Here is a 21,602-nt window from a genome sequence, read left to right on the forward strand (position 1 = left end):
ACTGATCTTTGCAAAGTGCACTGAGATCTACAGATGAATAGTACTGTGTAAGAGCTAGGGATTGCTGTCATTAAAGCTGAAGGATGGTCTCTGTTTTAAGTTGGACAAATTCATTTTTGGGGGTGTAATTTTTCAGGCTCAATCTATCCCTGCAGCTGACTTTAATAGTTTGCAACTGATGTGGTTGTGCCATTTTGAATAGGGTATGGAGGGGTTAATAGATATTTCCCATAATAAAATATTCTTGCTCCCTATGTTGGAAAGGTCCCCTTCAGCTGACACTGGGAAGATGACATTGGGTCTGGGAAGAACCCTCACTGCAGAGCATGTTCTTGGGGCAGAGGACATTGGGTTGGAGTGACTTCCAAGTATTGAAGCAGTCTGGTTTTGGCTGCCTGTGAGGATTGATCCACACAGGGACACTCTGGACAGCTGAATTAACTAAAGGAGTAAAGTTAAGGGCATTAAGCCCTGTAGATGCTCATATTCAGAAGTGAAGTGGCCTTAGTTTGCTGTAGCTCAATCTTCCTTCAAAGCCCTGCTGAGCTGTGGTATCTGGACTGACTTCCAACTCTTCTTTCTCCAAGGAATTGCCAGTTCCAATCCCCCCCAGCACTGAGGAGATGTGGGTACCATTTTTATAGCTGTGTTAGGGGTCCCAGGCCCATTGGGTTAATTGATATGCCCAGTTGAATCATACAGTCCAACTCCTTGTATAACGTAGGCTGAAGAATCCCAGCCACCTCATCGCTTGTTCCTGCCATTACGCTGACCAAACTCCTCCTGCCCACTCTGGGCCTTTTAGAGAACGCTGGCCCTTCAGAGAACATCAACCCTCTAGAGCTAGGCTTTGCAAAACCTGACTCTGCTCCCATTACAGTGAGCGCTAAAATCCCACTGATGGCAGTGGGAGCAGAGTTAGGCCGACGCTGAGGGTTTTGCACCCCATCTCTAGGGGGTTTATGGCCCAAAATGACTTGGTTTGTTTTCTCTCCCTGCATCACTCCTTCCCCCTATTTGTCCCCTACTCCAATGAATCCTCTCTCTCCCCCCCCATCCCAGTTCTATTCCTTCCTGAATGGTGTTCCAAACTTCCTCACATTTTCCTCCCCACCTTCCCCGAAGGAGTGCTCTGTCTCCCCTACCCTCTTCTAGCTGCTGCATTCCACCTTGGGTGCTCCAAACACTGGCATCTGCCACCCTTAGCCCAGCTTTGCTCCCTGGATTTTCTACAAGGCTAGGCGTGTGAATGATGCTGCTCTAAGCTGTGTACACTGAGTCTGGAACAGATGCACCAGCCAGTAATGGATCCAGGGAATAATTTACTGCTCTGGTATTGTAATGTATTTATTGCTCTTGTTTGGCACTTCCCTTACCCTCTTCTGATGATTCTCCATCACAGGGTGACTGTACAGAAGATCCTTACTTTGGCCTGGCAAGATCAGAGAACTGTCCCCATTGAGTCATTGGCCCAGCTGATCTGTTTTCCTTTGCATATTACTGGGATGGGGGAGAGAATCCTGCACTGCTACCTACCGGAGCCAGTGGAGGTAGCTTCCAAAGCCTTGCCTCTCTCCCTGTTTCTTTTGCCAGGGCACCAGCACGGCGTTCCTGCTGCAGCCAGTACAGCATCTCCACTTTGTCCCACTGCATCTTCTCCAAGTATGGGCGGCCCTTGAAAGTTACAGTGTCATGGAATCTCTCCTTGATCTGATGCAGAATGATGTAGAGGTCCATGTCGTACTTGGCGATTGCTGCATATAGACGGCCTCTGGTCCTCGACTCCCATGTGCGTGTGGGGAAAGACTCAAGGCTCCTTTCAAAGAAGCGGTTTGGGTCAGAGGCAGCTTGCTCAAACTTCTCCAGCTCTACCAGCAAGAGCTCCCGTTCCTGGATACTCTTTGCAGCTTTCTCCCAGACTTCGAGCACAGCTGGGAGCTGAGTGAAAGACTGGTTGGAGCTGTACTTAATCGCCATATCAAGCCTCTCCCTACCAGGGAAATGAAGAACTGCCCAGAGTCTCTCCAGTCGCTTCTGCAGCAGTCTGAGATCTTCAGGCTTATGGTCCTGGTCCTCAAAAGTCCCAAGCCCACCAAGCATGATGGTGTTTGTGTTCCACATCCCAGGCATGTACTTCTCTCTCTTTGAGCGGACCTCTGCCACTTTCTGTTTTACCTCCCTCTGTGCTTCCTCCAGCTGTTTCTTTTGGGCTTCATCTATGAAAAGTGGCTGCTCCTCCTCATTGTACAAATGAAATATCACATGCAGGTAATCAGACTCCTTGCTGGAGACATATTTCAGGTACTCATCAACGTTAAGGGCGGATTTCCACCACTGATACCAAGTGGTTTTTTGTTGATGGGCAATCATGAGGGGCAAACTTGATTGTACTGGTGTAGTCACTTTCTGGGTGCTGAATGGTCCAGCAGGCAGCAGCTTATTCAATTCTGTATTGATCACCTGCTCATTTTTCCTTTTCGTCAGAATGGAGGATGCCAGGCTGTTGGATAAATCCACGTTCACAGCTGCAGGCTCTATCAAGGGCCCTTGGTCAAATTTCAGATACTCTGTGGGGATGATTTTTATCAGTTCCTTGTAAATTTCCCGGATCTTTTCGCCAGCTGAAAGGTTTGCATCCAGATAACTCACTGTAGCAGCATCAATCTCTCCCAGAAAATCATTATACAAGGGGGGGTATCTCTGAATAGCCACAGAATCAACAAGTACTCTGTCGGACACTTGTAGGTCAGCCGCCTTTGCTACCATGCCATGGTGTATTTGAAGATTCACCGTGGCAGCTTGAGGGTGAGTGGGTGGTGCAAAAACTACCATATCTCTCAGCTGTTGCTCAGCCGTCTCCTCTTCTTGGAGGCATCTAAGTGTCTCCTGAAGCTGCTGGAGTTTGGTTACATTGGCTCTGCGTCGTGTCAGTGCTCCAATGAGGGGAGGCAGCTCTGCGTCCTCACTGTCGTCTCTTCTGCAACCACTTCTGAGGAGGGAGCCTTGAATTAGCTTGCGGAGGTCCTCAGCTATGGCTGTGGACTCTTGGAGATTGCCATCTGTTGCTGACTCAGCGTAGTGACTGGGCATTATCGGTGTGAGGGGGCGAGGGGGAAGATGGATCCCAAGTTCATCTGAGAGGAGTTGCCCGGCTCTCATATTGGGCAATGAATGACTTTTCTTGGAAATGGAGCCAGCCTCATGCCTGACCCACTTTGTGTCTTCCCGATCTTCTGAAGCAGGGGTACAGGAGCAGGGGGTTCTCACTGCTAGACATGGCAGGTTGCTAAAGCAGCTGCCAAAAGTCTCTACATTAGGGATCAAGTGATAGACTCTGCTTAAGTCCAGTGGGGGTATCTCCTCAAGTTCTTTGATATCCTTTGCTATTTTCTGCCTGCATGTCTTGATGTGGGGCCTGGTCAGTTTGATAAAGTGAGTGATGGTGAGGCCGAGGCGGCAGCCCACAGTGCTTCTGGCTGAGTGCCGGCCTCTCTGCGGTGGCCGTTTTCGCCCTGGCCGAGCTGTCTTGCTGTCAAGAAAGAAGTGGTTCTGTGGGGTCTTCAGCTCTGCAATGAGATGGTGCTGGACGGCAGCCATGTTGAGGAGACTGGAGCAGTCCAGAGAGAGCTGGGCTGCGAAGCGGGTGAGGTTAGCATAGTCAGTGAAGACAGCCATGTCCCGGTGGAGCTCCATCAGGCAGAGATAGTGGAAGAAGAGGTGTTCAGAGACAAGTGTGATGTATGACACCAGATGCTGGTATAGGTCCTTGTTCTGCCAGCTGCTGAGGGCTGGGTTGGAGAGTGAGTGACTGGCATCCTCCCAGGCGAATTTTACTTCTGCCAGGATGATCTCCTTGAAGACCTGTCCTGCCTGGCTGGAAATGGACAACGAATCACTACCCAAAGAAAGGCGCCCTTCGATCAACTGGGTCAGAGCAGCTAGGGAAATGGGGATAGAGAATGCAGGCACTGGAGTCTTTGGGGAGCCAGATGGTAGCGTGTGGCTGGTCTCCGGGGTGCCAGGAGGCTCGGCAGAACTAGTCTCCTGTGTACCATGGAGCTGGTGGCTGGGTGCGGCCGGGGCTAGGGTGGGCTGTGAGGCTCCTGGGGGCCCCTTTGAAGGAAGCTGGAAGAGGGAGAGCGGGGCCAGGATGCCCTGGTAGACTTGGTGCAGCGTCTGGGTCACTTCCTCCGTCTCCTCCAAGGCATAGAGATCCCAGGAGGAGCCAGCGCGGGGCCTGGCGCCACCGAACCCGGGCATGGCGGACCCGCCCGCCCAGGGGCCCACTGAGGACTCTGACCCTCGGCCTCCCAGCAGCCCCTCGTCCCCGGGCGGGGGACCAGGCCCCGGGGCTCACAACAACCCCCAGCCGCTGCGCGCTAACCCCAGGGCTCAGCGCGGCGCCCGCTTCCCGCTTCCCGGCTCAGAGCTGGGAGGGCGTCTCAGCAAGCAGCGTCTCCATGGTAACAGCGCACCGGAAATAGCTCGTGCCTGCACTGCGCGTTGCTTCTGGTGGGGCCCAGCTTCCGCCCATCAGGCCGGCGGCCGGAAGTGTTGCTACAGGCGCGTTTCCTGGAAGCGAGGCCAGTGCGGGCGGACGCAGCCGAGGGATCCAGCGATGGAGGCGACGCCGGGGCCCGGAGGAGCAGGCGGCTCTAGCTGCCGGGTAAGGAGACTCCGCAGCGGGGAAGCTGGGTTGTGCCTCTCGGGGGCAGCGTTCTGTTCCTGGCTCTGCTGCTGATCCTGTTGGGCAAGTCCCCTCCCCTCTTGGTGCCTGTATTTGTTTGCACTGCAAAGCCCTTCCGAGCTTCATCAAAGCTGGGCTGGGATTGTCCTACTGCCAGGAGCCCGGGGCACGCCAGACACCATGAGACTCATGATAAGATCTGTCCTCGGAGTTGTCAACCCTTGTGGGTGGGGGAACATAGCGCCCTGTGTGTGTTTGGGGAGGATAGGGTCAGTCTCGGGAGCCTGGTGGGGGAGGCTCACGTCTGTAGGGCTAAATCCCCTGTGTATGTGCCTGGAGGAGAAAGAAATTGTGTGCCGTGGTGGAGGGAATGAGAGACCGTCTCTTTCTGGAGGACGTATACCTCTGGGGCAAAGTCCCCTGTGTAAGGGGTAGCAAGGAGAGGGATGAATGGGGCAGAACACATTGTGGGTGGGTCGATGAACATGGGGGCAAAGTCACCTTATGTATGAGTATGTGGGGCACAAAATGCAGAATTTCTGCATCAGAGGGATTGAGAAAGGGGAAGCTGCTGGAGATTAGCAATCCAATTTGCCCAATATAGGGAGGATTGTACAGCTGTAGGGTATGAGGTGGTTAGTTTAGCTTCCTCTGGATGGGGGGCAATTCTGGAAAGGACAGGAAACCCCTGTCTGCTGGAGTGAACATACTGGGTCAGACCAAAGGTCTGTCTAGCTCGGTATCCTGTCTTCCGACAGTGGCCAATGCCAGGTGCTTCAGAGGGAATGAGCAGAACAGGTCATCATCAACTGATCATCCCCTGCCGCCCATTCCTAGCTTCTGGCAAACAAGAGGCTAGGGACACATCCCTGCCCATCCTGGCTAAGAGCCATTGATGGACCTTTCCTCCATGAACTTACATAGTTCTTTTTTGAACCATGTTCAAAAGAGGTGATGCAGTTCTGGGCCAGGGGAGGGGTAGGGCTGATGGATGAAGACCCCCACGGTGGGGAGTTGGGTTGGTTTCCATGACAAACTGTGTCTCACATGTCTCCTAAAATCAACCAGCTGGAGTTCGCCGTGCAGATGAACTGCCAGGAATGCGTGGATGCCGTGCAGGCCTCTCTGCAAGGAGCAACAGGTGAGAGACACTCCAGCCCTCCCATTCCCCATAACAGCTGCTGTGGGCTCCTGCTGTTCTCACGATGCTAGGGCTTTTCCTGCAGGGCTCCGGGTACTGGACATTCGGCTAGACTCTCAGAGTGTGCTGGTGGAGACCAGCATGAGTGCTGGGAAGGTGAAGGGCCTGCTGGAGAGCACAGGCCGCCGGGCTGTGCTGAAGGGCATGGGGAGCACTGCGCCACGTGAGTATGGAGTCCCTGGGTTATAGCCTGAAAGGAACAGGGTAGCATGGGGTAGCAGCTAGGAGTCCCAGTTTATTGCTGTGGGTTCTATTCCTGGCTCTGCTGCTGACGTTGGGCAAATCCCTTCCCCGCTTGGCACCTGTGTGTGTTTGTTTATGCTGTGAGCTCTTCAGAGCAGGGACTGTTTCACACCGTGTGTCTATGCTGCACCTGAAAGGGGGAAGAGCATGTGGTGTCTGGTACAGCAGCGGCCCCGATATCAGATAGGTGCCTCTATATGATCTATCTGTGTTAGGTAGTTTTATGACCTTCATCACTGTAGTATTTGGGTGCTTCACAGTCTTTACTGTATCTACCCTCACAGCTTCCCTGGGAGGCAGGGCAGTGCTATTATTGGGAAACTGAGATACAGAAAGGCTAAGGGACTTTCCCAGTGTCACACAGGGAGACTGGGGCAGAGCAAGGACTTGAACCTGGATCTCTCAAACCTAGGCTAGTGCCCTGGGCCATACCATAATACACAGTTCTATTGTGCTGAGTGGCCAATATCTTCCCCTTCCCTAAACAGCCTGTGCTTCATCTTTTCAGCTCTTCCTCAGGGAGTTCTTGGGCACTGGTGCTGCTCTGCTTGCTATGCTGTCTGGCAGTAGGGGCTCCCCTACATCTTGGTTGGGGAGGGGAATGCGGGCAGCTGTGACTGTCTGTGTCCACCTGACTTTGCCCTCCTGCTTAGAGAACCTCGGTGCAGCTGTGGCCATGATGTCAGGCCCCAGCCTGGTCCAAGGGGTGGTGAGATTCCTGCAGGTCTCGCCAGAGAAGTGTCTCATTGAAGGGACTATTGATGGCTTGGAGCCAGGGTTGCATGGGCTGCACGTCCATGAATTTGGGGATGTCACGAACTCCTGTGACAGGTAAGAGACCTCTCCCCTGCATGGAGGTGTTGCTGTCCAGTATAGCAGGCTGGGGTTTGCAAAGGTACTTCAGGGAACTGGGTGCCTTCCAGCTTAATGGCATTTAGTGTCAAGATTCTCATTTAACAGATGGGGAAACTGAGGCACTGAGCGACAAAGGGAGGGACCTTCCTAAGCGTAGGGCCTGTAATAGAACCGAGAGCTCCCAACCCAGTGCCCTCTCCATTAGGCCCTCCATTTTTCAGCAACTGTGAAGAGTGCAGCAGATGGCACTAGTTCAGTGAGATTGGCCTTCTCTTGGGGAGCGTCTGGGGGAGGCATGTAGACAGACACAGCAAGAGGACACGAGCTGTGAGGGAGGGGGTGAGGTCTGTTTCCCTGTTCAGCTCCTTCCCCTTTGGCCAGTGCACATTCCAGCCCTGTGTTGAAATGTAGTGTGGAGCAAGTAGCAGGCTAGATCTCTCTGGAGGCTGTGGTGTGAGGCCTCTGCACTAGGTCACACTGGCTTCCGTTTTTTCCCCAAACAGTTGTGGAGATCATTTCAACCCAAATGGGGAGCGTCACGGGGGCCCGCAGGATGCGCACAGGGTGAGTTCTGGTCATGTTCACCCATTCTGCCCTCACGGTCAGTGCTGGCTCCAGTGCCATTTGGTGGCACTAGCGGGCGTGGTGCTGCAGGGAGAGGAGTGAGTGACTCGGGAGGGGGTGCCATCAATGCTCACCCCCGTGTGATGGAAGGGGTGGCTGTGCTGCATGGAGCTGGGGGCTCGGTAGGGCAGTCTCCTCTGAATCAGTTCTGGGAGTGACTGGGGGAGAGTGAGTGACTTGATAGGGGGTGCTCTTCTTTGGCAGTCAGTGCTGACCCCAGTGTGGTGCTGAGGGGTTAACACAATAGAGGGCAAGCCAGAAAGAAACAAAGTCAGTCACCTGTCTAGAGACAGCAAAGACTTCAAACATTGTAGTTCTCCAAGAAAAGGCACCTTTCCCAGTCCTCAGGCTGCCACATTCCTGCCTCTGCTGCTCTTGGAGACCATTGCTCAGAGGTCCCCATTTGCACGCCCACATTAGTTGGCTCTCACTTTGCCACGTGGGGCCAGACACAGCCTGGCTTTGAAACAAACTAAACTGAAATACTTGTCCAACAGAGCCTGATCACAGCCCACAGAGTCGTTATCCACCTCCTTGGAAAATGCCAATTGTTGTTTTCTTTGAAATTTTGAAAAACAAACATTTTCCCCCAAAATCTTTCCATGAAAACGTAAAAAATTTTGGTTTTCAAAAACCGTTTTTGGTTAAACATCAGGTTTTGGGATCATTTCTTTGTCAAAATTCCAGAAATTTTCAACCCAGATATTGGTTTTCATTGAAAAGCTGGGTTTTTTTCAGCCACAGAAGAATTTGAGTGAAGAAAATTCGCTCTGCTCTTGCTGTGTTTGTGGTTCAAGTCAAAGTTCTTAGTGTCTGACTGTGTGGGTGGATGCTCTGTTCCAGCATCTCGGAGACCTTGGCAACGTGCTGGCTGGCAGTGATGGAAGAGCAGACTTCCGGATGGAGGACAGCCAGCTAAAGGTGAGGTCCCCTGATCTACACAAGGGATCACTGGGGAGACACCAGTGGGAGCTGTGTCAGACTGGGGCATGTTGAGGGATCCTATTGTTCCTTTCAGAAAGGCATCACTACAGTGGATCAGAACAGCAAGCTCATCCAGCTGTTCCACAGCTGCTTCAGGGGAAGGGGCTCTCAACCCTCCATTAGGCTTTGATGGGATAATCTCACCCTGAGGAACATTCCTCCTGACTCCATTTGCTAGGGGTAGACTCCTGCTGTGAAGCAGGAGGGATAACTCCCTTCCTTGGCTCCAGGTTCTCTAATATTATAACTCTGGACACTTTATCAAGCACTTTTGGTCTTAAGGATATCATAGGAATGAGGCACTGCCTGAGTAGCTCAGACCCCAGGGTCATGTTGCTCAGGATCTCTTCCTCCACAGGGCCAGCACCAGGTGCTTCTGAGGAAGGTCTGCCTCCAGTACCAGGTGTGGGATATTCTGTCCCCAAGCACTAGGTCTCACCCTGGTCTCTTAATAGTTAAACTAGTCAGAACCCTGAAGCAGTAGGTGTAGTATCCCAGGTGGGAAGGAGGGAGCAAAAAGAGCATGTAGCAGCTTGGGGTTGCCTCTGTTTTCCACTCCTCTAGTCAAAACCTTCCGTTGGCTGCTCTCCTGTGAACTGCAGGAGTGGGAGTCTTGTCTTCCCTCCAAACTCAGCCCCCCTCCAGCTGATGGACCACCCACATGGTGCAGTGGGACAGGGAGCCGAGCTCTGGGGAGGAGGCAGAGGCTGAGATGGCAGCAGGAGAAGGGAAGCTAGGGCGCAGGGGTGGGGCATTGTTCTCTTAGAGCTCCTTTTGAGCTGATTGCACTTTCCCTGGCTCCAGGGAACAAACCCCTCTCCAAGCTGTGCCTGGATGCACTGGCTCTCATCATGCAGAAGTCCCTTCCCAGGACTGTACTGGCCTCTGCCAGGGAAACTGGGGATCCACACGTGCAACAGGGATGGCCAAAGGCTGTGATCCTTCCTAGGTCTGGGACATCATCGGCCGCTCTCTGGTGGTGGATTCTGGTGAGGACGACCTTGGCCATGGGGGTCACCCACTCTCTGAAGTCTGTGGGAACTCGGGTAAGAGGTGAGGAGCTAGGGGGAAGAAGCAGGGGCCAGGGAAGTAGCTCAAGGCAGCATCTTGCTGGCACAAATACTTGGGGGTCAAGCTGACTATCAGACCAGTCAACAGTATGGAGGGGTGGGATCAACTGTGAGCATGGGAGGAAGGATGGCTTGGCCTAAAGGAGCTATAGGAAGTTGAGGGGGGTCAGTCTCTCCCCCTTGCCCAAGGGGCATGACACAAGAGTGGTCAAAGAAGGGGTTAACTCCTCTTTATTGTCTTGGTACAGCTTGCCTCTTGCACTGTAAGGAGTAAGATGTGTCTGGCCTTGCCTGACTTCTGACTGGGCAAATGGCCAGGCCATGGGGCTGCCCATTCAGTCTGCAATGGCTGGAGCCCCTGGCAGCACAGCATTGGCTAATCCTCCCTCCCTCCCTTCCAGGCTGGCCTGTGGGATCATTGCCCGATCTGCTGGGCTGTTCGAGAACCCCAAGCAAATCTGCACCTGCGATGGCGTGACGCTGTGGGAGGAGCGGGAGAAGCCAGTGGCAGGGACAGGCAGGAGGGTGCTTGGCCAGCCTGCCCCTCACCTGTAGGATTACAGCCTTCCTTTCTCCACGTTGTGCCTCCTGGTTGTTGCTCTATGCCAGGGCTCAGTGTGGTTCTAGCATCAAATGGGTGGCGCTTTGGGCCTGCGGTATGGGAGCTCTGACGTGACCTTTAGGTGGGGACTGGACTTCTCCACAGCATCTCCCTCTCATAGCACAGTCTTGTTCTTCTATTGTCAACCTCTGAGCAGCTTTGTGTCCTGACCCTTCCCCAGCTGGGTGCTGCTAAACTCACTGCAGATGATGTCTCATTTTATAGGGGAAGCTGAAAATAGGCTCTGAAGTTTTTTGCTGCTTTGGGATTTGTAAAGGCAGTGAAAAAAGCATCTTAATTTTTTCCCCCTTGCTTATTTGTTCCTTTTTAAACAGCAGGGATATCAAGGGTGGTTTTGCTGCGGGAACTAGAAATGGGGAGGCAGGGAGCTTGGGAGTTCTCATGATCACTTTTGCACTAAGTAGATTGGTTGGGGGTTGAATCTTGAATAATAAAATATTAATAATTAGTTTATATCTAGCACTCTGAACCAGCATACCACCAAGCACTTTACAAAGGAGTTTAGTATCATCTGCATTTTACATATGAGGCAACTGAGGCGGGGGGGAAGTGATTTGCCCAAGGTCACCTAGCAGGCCAGTGGCAGAGCTGGGTTTAGAACTGAGGTTTCCCAAACCAGTGCTCTTTCTACTAAGCCACGTAAACAGATAGGACATTGTCCATAGAAAGAAAAGGAGTACTTGTGGCAGCTTAGAGACTAACCAATTTATTTGAGCATGAGCTTTCATGAGCTACAGCTCACTTCATCAGATGCATGCTATAGCTCATAAAAGCTTATGCTCAAATAAATTGGTTAGTCTCTAAGGTGCCACAAGTACTCCTTTTCTTTTTGCGAATACAGACTAACACGGCTGCTACTCTGAAAATTGTCCATAGAGATCATTAGTGACTGGAGTTACATGAGTATGTACAGGAAACCTGCAAAGGTTTCTTTGAGCTCAGGATCAAAGTCCCGTGCTGCTCTGCCCAGACTGTTTTGGGAAATCTGTCAGTGCCCTGGATTGCATGCATTGCAGAAGAAAAGGTACTGAGCTACCTAGACCTGACAAATGTTTCTAGATGGCTCCAGCCTGAGCATAGGCAGCCACAGAGGAGGGCCTGGGTTAGGTTGCAGCCTGTTTTCAATTTAAAATCAATTGTGGAGGCTGAGATGACTTTAAGTATCTTTCATGTGCACTGAATCTGCCATTAAATATTATTTTCCTAGCTTGCCCTGCTGTCTTGCTGCCCAAGGTGATCAGCTTGAATTGTGGTGGTGCCCAGTCCTTTGTCAGGCACCTACTGTGCAAGATGCTGTATAAATGCAGAGGCACAACCCCTCTGGGATAGGTTCCGCGGGTGGGCGGCAGTTGCCCTGGAGGAGGGGGATTTGGGAATGGGGGATCCCTAAGCCTCCAGCAGGAGAGGGGGAAGGGGTTGGGGATGGAGTAGGAGTAGTTCCCATGGCAGAAAAACAACATGATGCGGTCACTGGGTGTGGGCAGAGCTTGCCTATGACGGTGCCGTTGCCTGAGGGCGCACTCTCCACATGGGTGGCGGTTGCCCCATTTTGTTTACTGGCGAGTTAACACAACCTTGGGCGTGGCGCATGCGCCCGGAAACCCGAATAGGTGCATTTGTCACTACGCAAGCGCCGGGCTGCTCTGGAAGGGAGACGCCGGAAATACGGAGGCGCGCTAGGGCCGGTCTCGCGGATTGTGACGGATGCAAAACAAAGGTTACAGGCAGTTGGGGTTCAAGTGCGCAGGCGGAACGACGTTGCTAGGAGAAGAGCGGAGGCGCGGATAGAGAAGCAGGAGTGCGCAAGACAACAGTAGTACGCAGGCGCGGCATTAGCCAAGCGTCTCTCTTCGCAGGCGCAGTTGCTCGTAGGCGGTGGTAGGCAGCGCGCTGCGCAGGCGTGTCGAGGGGCGGGTGGTTCCTTCCTCTTTCCTTCCTATCTCAGCGTTCGGAGGGTGTGAGGTGCTGCCGCCATTTTGTCAGGAGTCCCGGTGCCAGCTCGGCCGCGGCCATGCGTCCTGGAGTGAAGCTGTTCGTGGGGAACGTGCCCGAGGAGGCCACGGCCGAGGAGCTGGGCGAACTGTTCACGGGCGCGGTAGGCCCGGTGCTCGGCGTGGCCCTCATGAAGCAGTTCGCCTTCGTGCACCTGCGGGATGAGGCGGCCGCTGTCCGCGCCATCGCCCAGCTCAACGGGCACCAGCTGCACGGCCGCCGCATCGTGGTAGAGCCGTCCCGCCCGCGGCCCACCAACACTTGCAAGATCTTCGTGGGTAACGTTTCGGCGGCCTGCACCAGTGGAGAGCTGCGTGCGCTCTTCCAGCAGTACGGGCCCGTGGTGGAGTGCGACGTGGTGAAAGGTACCGACCCCCCCGAGTTCACTAACATCCCCCTTCCCCGGTACCGGCCCGTGATGGAGTGCGACGTGGGGAAAAGTACCGACCCTCGGGCTCCCTAACATCCCTTTTCCCGGTACGGACCCGTGGTGGAGTGCGACGTGGTGCCCCCAGGATGTCCCTCCCCCCACCGGCCTGTGGTGGAGTGCGACGTGGTATCTTCGCTCCCCTCCCCCCCATATACTGGCCTGTGGTGGAGTTCGAGGTGGGGAAAGGTACCGACTCTCGAGTTCACCAACATCCCCCCTCCCCAGTACCGGCCCGTGGTGGAGTGTGGTGTCATGAAAGTTATCCACCGGCTGGGACAGGGGCACCTTCCCCCATACCAGTTCATGGTGGAGTGTAACGTGGTCAAAGGGACCTGCCCATAGTGGAGTGCGACATGGAGCCCTCTCACCCTTGGTACCGGCAGGTAGTGGAGTGTGATCTGGTCAGAGACTGACCTCTGAGATATTGCTCTCCCTGGACAGGGACTTTACACCTCCACTACCAGCCCATGGAGGCGTGCGACATGGTGAAAGATACCAATCTCTGGGTTCTCTGGTCCACCCCTGGTACCAGCCTGTGGTGGAGTATAATGTAGCCAGAGGTAGTGGCCCCCAGGATCCTCAAGCCCCACAGCCCTGGTACTAGCCTGAGGTGGAGTGCAAGGTGGTCAAAGGAACCAACCCCTGGGATCTCCCCCTTCCCCTAGGATAGGGACTCTCTACTCATAGTACTGGCCCATGATGGAGTGTGATGTGGTGAAAGATACCGACTTCTAGGTTCCGTGAGCACCTGGTACCAACCTGTGGTGAAAGGTTTCCTCTGCTGGGTTACTACCAAACCCTGGTACTAACCCACAGTGGAGTGCAATATGGTGAAAAATATAAACCCCTGGGCTCATTTCTCTCCTCCCCCACAGACCCATGGTGGAGTATGATGTGGTCAGAGGTTCCCCAGCTCTCCCCACCCTCAGTTCAGGCCTGAGATGGAATGTGATGTGGGAAAAGATATCAACTCTCTTCTCCCCCATGGGGTAGGAATCCCTTCAACCAACCTCTCCCTGGGAATGGAATCTCCTCCCCCAGCAATATGGACCCATGAGTCATGATTAAGGCTACAGTTTTGAATCATGGGTATTTTTAGTAAAAGTCATGGATAGAAACAAAAAATCGTGGCCTGTCCATGACTTATACCATTAATACCCCTGATTGAATCTTAGGTGTAGGGGAAAGCCCGTGGCACCAGCTGCAGGGGGGGCACTGCTGGGGATGGGGGGAGCCCTGGAGGGCCAGCGGCTGCTCCAGCTGCCCTGGCACTGATGCTAGGAGCTGCTGATCTGCAGCAGCTCCTGCTGCCCTGGGACAGCTGCTCTGGTGAGGCTGGCTGTGGGGCCGCTCCAGCAGCCATGGGTATGGTTGTCTCCAGGGTCATCTGAGCAGCTGGCCCCGGAGACAGCCACACTGTCTGCTGCAGAGGTCACAGGAAGTCACGGAATCTGTGACTTCTGCAACCTCAGTGTGTGACAAACATGGAGCCCTAATCATGATGGAGTGTGTGATGGGATCCTCGGGGTGCAGCCTGGGACTGTGGGATCGCTGTGCCCCCTGAACTGTCAAGCCTGGGCTGTCTCTCACAATATCGGGTGCTGTCATCACTCGGCACAACTGCACGTGGAGCTCCACACCCAGCTAGATTTCATGAATGCTCCCAGAGCCACTCATGAATCACAGAGGGAAAGGCACCAGCCCAATCCCCCCAGCCTTGCATCTCAGGCACTGTTCAAGATGAGCAATACAGATTTATTAATTGGTTCACCACTTCATCAACAGAAAGTGGATATACACCAGCCTTTGCAAAACTCACTGGTAAAGATAAACAGTAAAACACATTTACTGACTACAAAAGATAGATTTTAAGTGACTATGAATGTTAGGCAAAAAGTCAGTTAGTTACTAAAAGTAAATAAAATATAAGCATGCAGTCTAAACTCTCAACCCTATTAGACTGGGCAACATCTAGATTAAGTGTTTTTTTCCAATGCATTGGATATTGTAGTTCATAGTACACAGATTTCACACTTGAAATCTGGGCCAGTCCCCTCAGTTGGAGTCTTCAGTGTCCTTGTTGCTTGCAGTGTAGGTGGGTGAAGGAGAAAGGCCCAGTATGTGGCCACTGTGTTCTGTTTTATTCCCTCAGTCCCATGTGCTTGGGGATCACCAGTCCAGGCATATCTGGGGGCATTGCTCAGTCTCCAGCTAAGATTGAGCAATTCCCCTGGTATGGCTTCATGTAGGTTAGTCTTTGAATTGTAGCTCCCTTGCTGGACAATGGTGGTTGATGGGTTGTTTGGTTACTTTCCTTGCTGTTGCCTCTAGGGAGCTAATATCTGACAGATTCCCCAACTTACAGAATGTTTTAGTGACAACCATACAACACAATTCTCATAACTTCATATGTGTTAATGATATACGTATATGGATAGAGAAATGACTTTCAGTAGATGATGATAACTTTTCCACAGATACCTTACAAGGCATGCTTTATATGTAAGATCCTGATTATATAAAAATCAGGAATATGGGAGTTAACAGGACGCTCCCCCAAGCTTATAGAATGTAACAGTCGAAGATACCAATCCTCTCAGTGGAGCAGGGCCCATGCCACAAGACTAAGTCCAATATCTTCCTTCACCCAAGCAATTCCAGCCTGTGGTGGAGTGCCACATGGTTAAAGATATTGACCACTTGCTTATGGGCAGACACGCCCTCCCTACATCTTTCTTTCTTTCCAGCAATGTGGGCCTGTAGTGGAGTGCCACGTAGTCCAAGGTACCAACATCCTCATGAGGTGGAGACCCCCACCAATATCAATCCAGCAGTATGCATCTGGTGAAGTGAGATGTTACCATAGGTACTGATTGCCTCACATTTATGGGGGGGCATATACTACCCCCAACTCCTCCCTGCACCAGTGGGGGACTGTGAGGCCTCTTTAGCAAAGCATCAAAAGAGTACCAGTCTTCCCGTGGAGCAGATATTGCACCCAATCTCTGACCTGTACTAGTGGGGAGTGGCAGAGGCTTTTTCAGCAACTGAGGTATAGAAATTGCCAAAACTACTAATCCTATCTGGGGGCAGAGACCCCTTCTAATCCCTCATGGAGCAAATAATGCCCCCAAAATTCCCTGTCTTTGCACCAGCAGGGAATTACTGGAGTTCTTTTGGAAGTATGAGTCCATGTGACCTAAAAGGTGCTGACCGCATTAATCCTTACTCCACATGGGGCAGATACTCCCCATAACCTCCTCCTCCCCCCCCCCCCCCCCCCCCAGACACACACCAGTGGAGAGATGAAGGGGTTGTTCCAGGTACCGTGGCAGAGCGCAACATCAACAAAAGTACTGACTGCTCCCACCCCCCACTTTCACGGAGCATTTACTTTCTTCCACCAGCAAGTGGGTAACATCCACTCTAAACTTCACTGGGGCAGATACTGCCTTAATCCATACTCTTCTGCCCCAGCAAGATGTGTGAGGCCTCTTCCAGCAGTATGGATGCATGGAAGAGTACATTGACAAAACTACTCACCATCCCACCTCACCTCTTCAAGGAGAATGTCCCCCCTCAATTCAGCTCCTATACCTGCTGGACCTGTGAGGTCTCTTCAGTTGGTACAGGCGTGTGATGAAGTGTGATATCAAAGGTGCCAACAGCATCTAACATCCTCCCCCCCCCCCCCCCAGTCCTTCACTGTGACAGTGTGGTCTTTGCGGGTGTGTGGAGGTGCCCTTCCAAGGGGAGGAGAATGCAAAAATAGGTTGGGAGAAGGGCACAACCATTGCAGCAGCCAGAAGGTTGAGGGGAAGAGTAAAGGAGCAGAGACCTCACCCAACCTGATCACAGCCAGGAGAATCAGAGGGAGATATGGATAGAGGAAGGATAGCAACCAAAGGAGGAAATCTGGGGTTACATTTTGAATGATGGGGCCATCAGGCAGAGTTTAAGGGACAGTTGAAAGAACCCCAGCAGCTTGGGCGGGGGTGGGGAAGAGTGGGTTATTTTTTCACTGGGTATTGCCAGTGAACAGTGGAATCCCCTTCCTTTTATATCAGTCTGACCAATATGTTTAATCCTCTAGCTCTTGGGAGTCTGGTAACATTTTCAAATGAACATGGGAGTGGGTAGGCAGGAGATTAATGGTGTAAATTGGACAAGACAAATACAGTCTGAGGATTTAGGTTGCAGGGCAAGAAAGAAGGTTTAATGAAGCAGGAGAGATGAGTGAACAGTATTCATAATTATTATTCCAGCTTCACTGGAATTTGGCAGACTTTATAGTCGTTATAGTCAGCTGTTTGACTACTGTCTGATGAATGCTGCTGAAATTCATTGAACAATATATCTGAAATTATCTGCTACTCCATCAGCTCCAGTAACACAATTATTACATAAAATGATGATTTAAGTTCTGGAGCTAAACATAACACAAACAATTACTGTTGCTTTATATTGAAATATTATGGTAGCACAGGCATTTCTCTCTAGCTATTAGGCTTAGATGTAGGGTTAGTACCTGTCAGGTACATTTCTCTAAGCCTTAGATAATGTCCTCAAAGGTGGATATATTCTCAAAGCGCACCCTGCACCATCAGGCAGTTCATGAGCCTATTGTCAAATGCATCATTTCAAAATTGCCAACACCTCTCTACTTGTCCTGGAATACCAGTGATGTAGGCCAGTGACTGAGTGAAGTACTTTTGAGCCAACCACCCTACTTCTTCCCTGCATAAAAATTCCCTTTATATCCTGCGCCATTTTCTAGTGTCCCGGAGCCGCCGTCATGTGTGACACTTATATGGGACCGTTTAATGGACAAATCACCACCACCCCTTTCCCTCATACAGGAATTGTACATTGAGAGCCCTGGTGCTCCCATCAGCTATGGTATCTCAGGGCCAGTAACCAATACTGCATTCTTTTCAGCTTCATGCCACCTTTGAATGCCTCATTCCTCTCATTACTTGTAGTGTAATCAAAGGTAATTACTCTGCTCTCCAGGAGACGCAATCATGGAGCAGGGGTTGATACTCCTTTCTCTTGCACCTGCAGAGCTGTTTCAAGTGATATGGACCTGCCACCAAATGCAACATGGGTAACCATTTCTCCTTCACCAGTGTAAATACCCCTTCCAGGCCCAACCTCTGTGCCCATGCAGCTGTTCTCAAAAACAATACCATAACAGCCAATCAACTACAGTTCTTTTGGGGCCTATATACACCTCTATCATCCCAGCACTTCCAGGGGACTACACAACTTTGAAGGGCTGGCCAAAGCCCAAAATCCAGTGTAATGAAAGGTAACAGACTTCCTTGCCTCAAAGGCTTGGGAGCAGCTCCATCCCCAGAGCCTAGCAGGGGGATAGCAGTAGCTTTCTGTGTCGGTTCTTCTCCGTTTCCTCTCATTTCCTTTTAGCTATCCTTCTCTTTTGATGCTATATTATTTTCCTTTATCACTTTTTTCCTGCCTTTTTGTTTGTCTATTTGCAAAGAGCTCCATGCAGCCTCCCTTTCCTCCAAATGCCTGTGTCATGAAGTGTACAATCTAAATAGACCCCTTGCCTTTCCTCAGAGGGGTTTAACTGCCTCTCACTTCCAGCATGGTGTCTTGGGAGAAAATAATTTTCCTAATCCACATATTATGGCTAAAAAGGGCCCCCTCTCCCAGAGCAAATTCTCCTAGCTTTTCATCCACTATATTCAAATATTCCGTGGCAGACTTCCCAGCTTCCTGACTCACCAAATGAGCACAATGCACTCAGAGTCCTGTCTGCACAAGAGCTGTGTGTTCCTTCTGAATGTTATAAAGTTCTTCATCCAGGGCAAGGTGATGAAATGCAGCATTTCCTGGACCTAATATTAAATACAACATGCTCTCCCCATACTGCGTGCTGCCTGTTGCTGCGGTTGGGCTACCCTTCTCTCCACAGGGCCCAGCTCAGCTTTGCAGTGCCTGAGTTTGCCATGGACTCATTTCAGAGTGTGGTAGTGCAGAACAGTAGCATCTCTAATTGCATAGTTATTTCCCCTTCCTGTTTAGGTAAATAAGGCCTCTTACACATGGGTCCCAAGAAAAAATTCCAAGTGTCACCTGTTGTATGGGCTAGGTTTGAGTGACCTAGACTCGCCATTGATTGTGACCTGGTTAACTGCAACCCACAGAACCTGTGTGTACTAGTGCCACTGGAGGCATGGCCTATTAAATAACCTTTTCTTCACTGTAAATAACAATCCCTTCCCTGTGCCATGCCTTGCACAGCCTGTATGGATTTGAGGATGGAGCGGGATCTCAATTTTGGTGTTGCCAGCTGCGGTTTTTCCCTTCAAAGGATCTCACCAGCCCTTCTGCCCAAAGCTTTGGCCTAGGGTTTGATGTTTTGGGCTCAGGCCTAAGCCCAAGTCTCCCATTTAGCATGAGAACCCTTTGCTGTGGCCCTTTGCATTTTCATGCTGATCTGCTAATACTGTTGCTGAGTGTCTTACCTTCAAAGGTTGTGTACCAATGTTACTGCTTTTTCCTCTACCAATCATCACTTGAACTGACCAAGAGTATTCAGCCTGCCTTCTGTCATGCAATTTAGATCATTTATACCACATGCCACTTGTTCACCATATAGGAACTGACCAGCACAGATGCTTCCATATGCTTTGTTCATTGTGCAATAGGGAGCCCTTTTCTCAGGGTTCTAATGTGCTCAGAAAATGCTGAGCTTTGGGATCTGTTTTAATTCAGGAAGAGAATGAAAGAACCAAACCATAAATAGTGGTGATGGCTCTTCTGTAATTACTGGAGAAAACGAATCCTGGGTGTTTCACCTGACTTACTTTAATGCCCTTATCTTCACTTGCAGGTGGTTGATAACAGTCCAATATGGTGTAATCTGCACAGCCAACTCAAGTGTGTTGAGATGTTTGCTGACTTCTTGAGATACTTTGAGAGATTTATTTTTCAACTTTTTTTAGCTGCCTAGATCTGAGCAAGTCACTGTGATTCGTATAGCACTACTCTATTTGGACTAGGGATGTGGAAAATTCTTCATCAGTTGGAGTGTCTATGTTGAAATTGTGTGTGCCTCTTTTTCAGATACATTCTATTTTTGCCCAAAACAGGCTGGATTCAGCAGTCACTGGACGAGATTATCTTGCCCATGTTATGCAGGAGGTCAGATTACATGATTATCATGGTCCCTTCTGGCTTTAAAATCTACAAATGTAATCTGTGAATCTATTTTCATAGACCTGACCATCACACATGAACAACAGATTGTCATGCCCACTTACTAAAAGACCGCACCATAATAGTATTGCTGAAAACTATTTTTCTAGTGCAGAGTCCTTGGGACCACCTGCTTCTATAGGCAGAAATCAACTATAGCATTACTGGTGTCCAAAAAACACCAGCTTCTCACCATTCACCAAACATGAAGGCCAGTAACAAGAGCAGGCAAGATCTCTACAACTCCTTGATGTATATAAGGCCTTGCTGAACTTGCGAAATCCCAAGGTTTCATTTGGCCCTGCTGGTAATAGCAGAAGGATGGTTGGAGGCACTTAAAGAGAGCCTGTGAGGCACTGGTGCGTCTGATGACTTTGGACACAGGCAGATCTTGCTTGCCTATACAGTTGGATGTTTTTCTAGTACAACTGTTTGAATCGCTGGAAGCCAGCCTTGCTGGTAGGGCCCTATTGGGCCAAGTGAGCCCTTGGGAAAGAGGGGTGGGGTTGGGAGTACAGCATGGCTCCAATTCCTTCATTTCCAGATTAAATTTAGTATTTCCATTCTGTCTTGTTGGTTGAGAAAGATGGCCTATTTGTGAAGTAGGCCAGCAGAAGCCATGTTTGAACACTAAGAATCCTTACCATGGCACTTCTGAGTTCCTAAGCCTACAGAACCCCTGGAGAGGGTGCCCACCAGGGACAGTGCAGCTTCCCATTTTGCTGGTCCCAAGTCAGCCCTTGCAAACTGGGATTCAGTACATTGGAAAAAGCTCCTGTTGCTTCAGGGTCCCCAAAAATGTGGCAGATAGGAGTTTCTGGAACAATGAATTTGTGAGCTATGCTCTGCCTGCTAAGAATGTCCAGTCCATGAGTGGCCAGTTCCATTCTCCTTTTTGTTCATTATAAAAGAGCTGGACTCTCTGTAGAGGCAAATAAATTGAAATGACTTGCCATAGCCCTCAATATAGGAGTGGAGAAATAGCATGGTCTGAATTCTGCATCGTAGCAGGGAGGTTGAGCAGTGGGGCTTGGGTGGGCTGATTTTCATCCCTTGAGCTGTTAATTCCCATAGTGTCCTCTGCGTTTAGGGGCTGGCTCTGTCATCTAGAGTAGTGGTTCTCAAAGCCAGTCCGCCGCTTGTTCAGGGAAAGCCCCTGGCGGGCCGGACCAGTTTGTTAACCTGCTGCATCTGCAGCTTCGGCCAATCGCGGCTCCCACTGGCTGTGGTTTGCCACTTCAGGCCAATGGGGGCTGCGGGAAGGGCGGCCAGCATGTCCCTTGGCCCGTGCTGCTTCCCGCAGCCCTCATTGGCCTGGAGCGGCGAACCGTGGCCAGTGGGAGCTGTGATCGGCTGAACCTGCAGACACGGCAGGTAAACAAACCGGTCTGGCCCACCAGGGGCTTTCCCTGAACAAGCGGCGGACTGGCTTTGAGAACCACTCATCTAGAGCATAGGGATCTAAATTATGAAGTATTGGATTAGGCATGTGCTTTGTGTTCAGTAAAATTCTAGTGTCTTGTAAGAGTGTTTTTTCTAAACTGCTTTAGAATTACTGCTGTTGGAACATTCCCTAGCTCCTGTAGTGTCATAAGTGTAATAGTCACTTCAAGTGTTTTGCTGGTATAGACTAGAATTATGCCTACAAGAAAATATCATTCTAGATT

The 21,602-nt window shown here is 51.0% G+C and overlaps 4 protein-coding genes across 13 annotated transcripts in view; 2 read left to right on the forward strand and 2 right to left on the reverse strand.

Annotated features, from left to right (window-relative positions):
* The window catches only part of LOC140914383 (RNA-binding protein 4B-like), a 71,470-nt gene that overhangs the window by 16,848 nt on the left and 33,020 nt on the right, over positions 1 to 21,602 (reverse strand). The gene's annotated exons all lie outside the window — the stretch shown is intronic.
* CCDC87 (coiled-coil domain containing 87) lies at positions 1,322 to 4,536 on the reverse strand. The gene has a single exon (XM_073352033.1). It carries the CDS (start codon positions 4,258 to 4,260, stop codon positions 1,498 to 1,500), a length of 2,763 nt encoding a protein of 920 aa, XP_073208134.1. The 5' UTR covers positions 4,261 to 4,536; the 3' UTR covers positions 1,322 to 1,497.
* CCS (copper chaperone for superoxide dismutase) overlaps positions 4,244 to 21,602 on the forward strand; it is a 34,382-nt gene continuing 17,023 nt past the window's right edge. Inside the window, exons 1-8 of one of the 5 annotated variants that reach the window (XM_073352043.1) lie at positions 4,244 to 4,666; positions 5,756 to 5,828; positions 5,914 to 6,051; positions 6,785 to 6,962; positions 7,490 to 7,550; positions 8,454 to 8,531; positions 9,544 to 9,647; positions 10,066 to 11,492. In XM_073352043.1, coding sequence (XP_073208144.1) covers positions 4,259 to 4,666; positions 5,756 to 5,828; positions 5,914 to 6,051; positions 6,785 to 6,962; positions 7,490 to 7,550; positions 8,454 to 8,531; positions 9,544 to 9,647; positions 10,066 to 10,219 — 1,194 coding nt within the window. In that variant the 5' untranslated portion in view covers positions 4,244 to 4,258 and the 3' untranslated portion in view covers positions 10,220 to 11,492. Of the gene's footprint in view, positions 4,667 to 5,755; positions 5,829 to 5,913; positions 6,052 to 6,784; positions 6,963 to 7,489; positions 7,551 to 8,453; positions 8,532 to 9,465; positions 9,648 to 10,065; positions 11,493 to 21,602 lie in introns of those variants that run through there. The other 4 variants (XM_073352044.1, XM_073352045.1, XM_073352046.1 and 1 more) reach the window with 4 other exon arrangements.
* The window catches only part of LOC140914380 (RNA-binding protein 14-like), a 36,183-nt gene continuing 26,256 nt past the window's right edge, over positions 11,676 to 21,602 (forward strand). The window contains exon 1 of one of the 6 annotated variants that reach the window (XM_073352039.1): positions 11,676 to 12,643. In XM_073352039.1, coding sequence (XP_073208140.1) covers positions 12,298 to 12,643 — 346 coding nt within the window. In that variant the 5' untranslated portion in view covers positions 11,676 to 12,297. The other 5 variants (XM_073352038.1, XM_073352034.1, XM_073352036.1 and 2 more) reach the window with 5 other exon arrangements.

This window comes from Lepidochelys kempii, chromosome 7 (assembly GCF_965140265.1).
Source record: "Lepidochelys kempii isolate rLepKem1 chromosome 7, rLepKem1.hap2, whole genome shotgun sequence".
NCBI classification, from domain to species: Eukaryota; Metazoa; Chordata; order Testudines; family Cheloniidae; genus Lepidochelys; species Lepidochelys kempii.